General features: G+C 35.0%; 1 protein-coding gene across 1 annotated transcript in view; it reads left to right on the plus strand.

Annotated features, from left to right (window-relative positions):
- Nucleotides 1-3,114: 3,114 nt before the first annotated feature.
- The window catches only part of LOC108579014, a 65,429-nt gene continuing 64,310 nt past the window's right edge, over nucleotides 3,115-4,233 (plus strand). The window contains exon 1 of the mRNA XM_017942442.1: nucleotides 3,115-3,150. Within this exon, the coding sequence (XP_017797931.1) occupies nucleotides 3,115-3,150 (36 nt within the window). The remainder of the gene's footprint in view (nucleotides 3,151-4,233) is intronic.

Consider the following 4,233-nt stretch of genomic DNA (forward strand, 5'->3'; position numbering starts at 1 on the left):
ATAGTTATAAATTTATTAAATTCCCCAATCAATTTCTTACTGCCATTTCACAAAAGTAATTGAAAGAAAAGGACGAAATCATAACAAAGCTACTGTAGAAAAATAACTAAGGTAACAATACCACAAAGTATCAATAAACGTACCCTAACGGCAGTTTAATATCTGTTGATCCCAGGCGAAAGCCATGAAATGTACTGAATTTCGATCTTTTCTTTACTCCGATTTCCAATATCTTCGACTCCGGCCATACATTAAATTCTTTCTCAATTGCTTTATACTATTCTCAGACGTAGTAGTACTCTTTCATTCCTTTCCGTGCCTGCAGTACCCAAGTCTCTTATATTCGGCGGCTCTATAAATATAATGCACATTTGGCCTTTCTCAATGTTGTAAGCGACTCTGCATCATATACGGAGCATGTTTTCGGCCGAGCACACTGTATATTCTGTATCTGTTCTAAATATTCAATGGTACATCGCTTATCTGTATTTGATATCTCTCTCTCCCTCTACACATTCGAGAGCCAAATATAAATTTGAACGTGTTTATTTTTGATACGTCAAAGGCAGTTCGAAATATCGTCCACTATACTCGAAATATTGCCAAAAACGGAGAGGAATTTTCGAACTGATCGATTATCTAATTAGGATTAAGAGGCTGTTTGATTAGGAATTAGGACGGATTACGTGGAATCATGAAATCGGGATGTACAAACAGTCGTAATAAATGTAACATTATAAATGGTAAATGTAATGGTAAGATACGTTCTTCGTTAGAGAGAAAACAAATTTGTTTAAACCTGAATTCAGTGTAGAGGGAAGATCAATTTATTTACACTTTAATTCACCGTAGAGAAAAAATTCATTTATTCGAACTTAAACTCACTATGGAAAGAAAATGATAATTTATTTAAACTTAAATTCACTGTAGAGAGCAAAGAAATTTATTTAAATTCACCGTGGAGAGAAAAGAAATTTATTCAAATTTAAATTCACCGTAGAGAAAAGATAAATTTATTTAAACTTAAATTTGCTATAATAAAGTGGAATTTGTAATAAATTGCTTTGATAATTTTGAAGTAATTGTTAGCACAACTTAAGTAAATTTAACACAGGATAGGGTGTTAACCAAAAATGTATTAAGTGATAAGCGACTGCTAAGTGCTTCGGTGTCCGTCTCGCTCGACGGCTATTTCCCGAGTGTCCTCTCCGCGTCGTATCCCGCGTTGCTCCGAAAAACCGTTGTAGCCCCCTCGTTCGACTTTTCGGGGAAAGGGGTTAGTTTATGGTACCCTCAGGTACCCGGCGCGCTTTCTCTTCCTGGGTGACAAAGTCCAGGCCATCACTTCGCCGCCGAAATCTCGCATTTCTTACATAATTTTTCGTTTTAGTAAAAATTCCAAGCTTTAACCTTCTATGCCTTCATATTCTTCCTATAAGAGAATTTTGTGGAAAGTTGAGGGGTAAATTGTTAGGAATAATAGCAAGTATACTGCAAACTATTGCTATATTTCGGGAACTATATTCACTTAACTGGAGCTAAAATATTGTCACTAGGAGGCACATCAGTAATTATGTCGCTATACTGAAACGAAGTGTCTGGGTTATCAGTAAAATATCAAGCTGAAATAATTATTAAGGAAAGGGGTTGCTTGCTACAAAGTTAATCAGCATTTGAATATCGAGTAAAGTAGCTTGTTCTAAAACAGTATAAAAGTAGTATTTACAGAAAATTTTTACTGTCGTTTATTTTAATCATTCAACAATACGTTAATGAAAATTGCAAGGTACACCTGTATATGCAAGTTACAATTCAAAAATCTATTAAAATCTGTGAATTTCACGGATTGGAAAAATTGACTCATTTTAAATTACGAGAATTAATAGAAAATACTAATTTAAAAAAAATCAATATTTTTAGCTTGTTACTATCTTTTATATTTTGAAACTTTTATACTGGAAAATATGATGAAAATAACACGAGCTTTATGTGTGTCACAATATGTACGAGACAAGTAAATATCGATTAATTGAATTGGGAACTGTCAGAGACAGAAAAATGGATCGAATATAATTATATATGTACAAGCTCTCCCAGCTATTTACCATGAAACGTTTTACCTATTCGCTTTATAAAAATAAAGATTTTGCAGCTTTAATAACGAATTTTTATATATTTTACAAATATGAATATTGTACATGTATAAATTTTCAGTATTTTCCTCTTATAGCTGCATCGATTCCTGGCTCTGTTTGAGTGTACTCGTATTTGACTGTTACTAGAATTACAGCGATAAATTGTAACGTCTGACACATCGGCAAATATGCAAACGCGAAAATTGTCGAATTTATGGTTGTTAATTGAAATGTAACGAGTCGTTAGAAAAGCAAATGTATCTTAATAAGCGGGTCACGATTTGTTAAAGTATTCGTTTTAATAAGATTATCATCATCTTGTGTCGGAAAAAGTGTTAAGGCTTCGTTAAATTGGGTAACGAAACTGTCTTAATAGGTTAAAAAAGAGAAATTTTCTTCCGTAAGATGTGCTTCTATCAAAAATATTTACGCATCTACAATAATAGACAAAACTACTGTGATAAATTTAAAAAAATTACGAAAGTAATGATATAGTGGTATTATTAGAAACGTATTCTTCAAATTGCATCGACTTCCATAGTCTTTCACCTAAATTCTGCCATTAATATCGCACAATTGTAATTATAGAAATAAAATCAAATATTTCTGTTATATTACATTACTTGTAACGTAAAATATTGTGTTCGTTTCAGATCATTTTACGGTTCGAAGGGGATTCCATGGTTCCTGACATAAAACAAACCAAAGTTCATGGGAATGCGTTTCTGGCAAAAGGGTGAGCCGACTGGCTCCGTGTTCTACCGATTTCTACTGGTGCATCCGTGTTTTTGATGCGTCAAGAACATTGCCGTAATCCTATTGCGAAACGGGAACGAGGAACACTGCAGACATCTGCCCTGAGAACGACTTTATGCTGGTAACCAAGGCCGGAAACCAGAACGCCAAGAAAGGCGCAACAGGGGGCTAAGAGTACTTCCGTTTCTTCCCATCGAAATCGTACCGTACTACTACTTCCAGGATGTTGCCTGCTAACGTCGTGTCCTTTGTCAAAAAGGTAATTTTTTTCCACATTTTTTTATTCCCTCACATTTTTTTTTTTATTAATGTTACTTGATATTTCTATTCTTCTTTTCAAATTAATTTCTGGTACGTATTGGGGTAGTTGTCCCTCTTTTTCGCGTTTCTGTGTAAAAAGATTAATTTTGGATATTCCTGTTTTTGATGCGATACAACCTATATGACTTTTAACGATAGACAAATTTATCGAGCGATATTTCAGCTACACTTATCCGTGACAGGTAGTATTTGAAGAAATGTGGTGCTAAGGGGACTTATCTGTACGTTTTATTTAGAATGATGGGAAATAAGTCGGAAATACGGGTTTTCTCGAATATTAAAATTTATCAGATAGTTCCAAATAAATCTGTGCTACAAAATGAAATATCCTAATTTGCAAGCTGAAACGAAGTTTAGTTTACCAAACAGTTACTCTTGAAATTATAGAAATTCTTCCCTTAGCTTTTCAGACACTTTACGCGCGAATTACAAATTTAAAAGTTGCACAAAAAAATGTACCGAAAGAAGGTACAAAAATTTTCACTCGCTTCTGAAATAATAGAGATAAGGACACACAGTGTTCGCCCTTCCCCTTTTCGAGAGAGAACGAACGATACGTATTGAAGCAATTTAGGAAAAGTTTTCGAGAGAGATTCAGGGGTATCATAAAACAGACGGGCATTCATTTTCAAGTAAACGGGTAGCATTTCATCCGTACTGTTCTCTCGCCCTTTAGAACTCGATTCCGGCAAATTTACAGCGTCTACTTTAAGCTTACACCATTGAGCGGAAACATGGCCTTATTTCTTTGTATCACCACAATCTGACGTGAGTTAGGAGTAACTGACAATGAATTATATTCCTTTATCTGCTGGCAGTACGCCTCGAGTATGGGCTTAAACGGCATTGTTTCAAGATCGTGTCAAGATCCGGCGATCGAAGTGAGCGGATTAAATTTCTTAGGGTCGGAACGATCCCGAGGGATGCTCGTCTTTAACAGCGAGTTTGTTACCTGCCTCGTCAGATTTTGTTACTGTATAGGGAGGCCGTAGGTGCTTCAGATTCGTTGGATTTCTGCGAT

This window comes from Habropoda laboriosa, unplaced genomic scaffold, assembly GCF_001263275.1.
Source record: "Habropoda laboriosa isolate 0110345459 unplaced genomic scaffold, ASM126327v1 scaffold78, whole genome shotgun sequence".
NCBI classification, from domain to species: Eukaryota; Metazoa; Arthropoda; class Insecta; order Hymenoptera; family Apidae; genus Habropoda; species Habropoda laboriosa.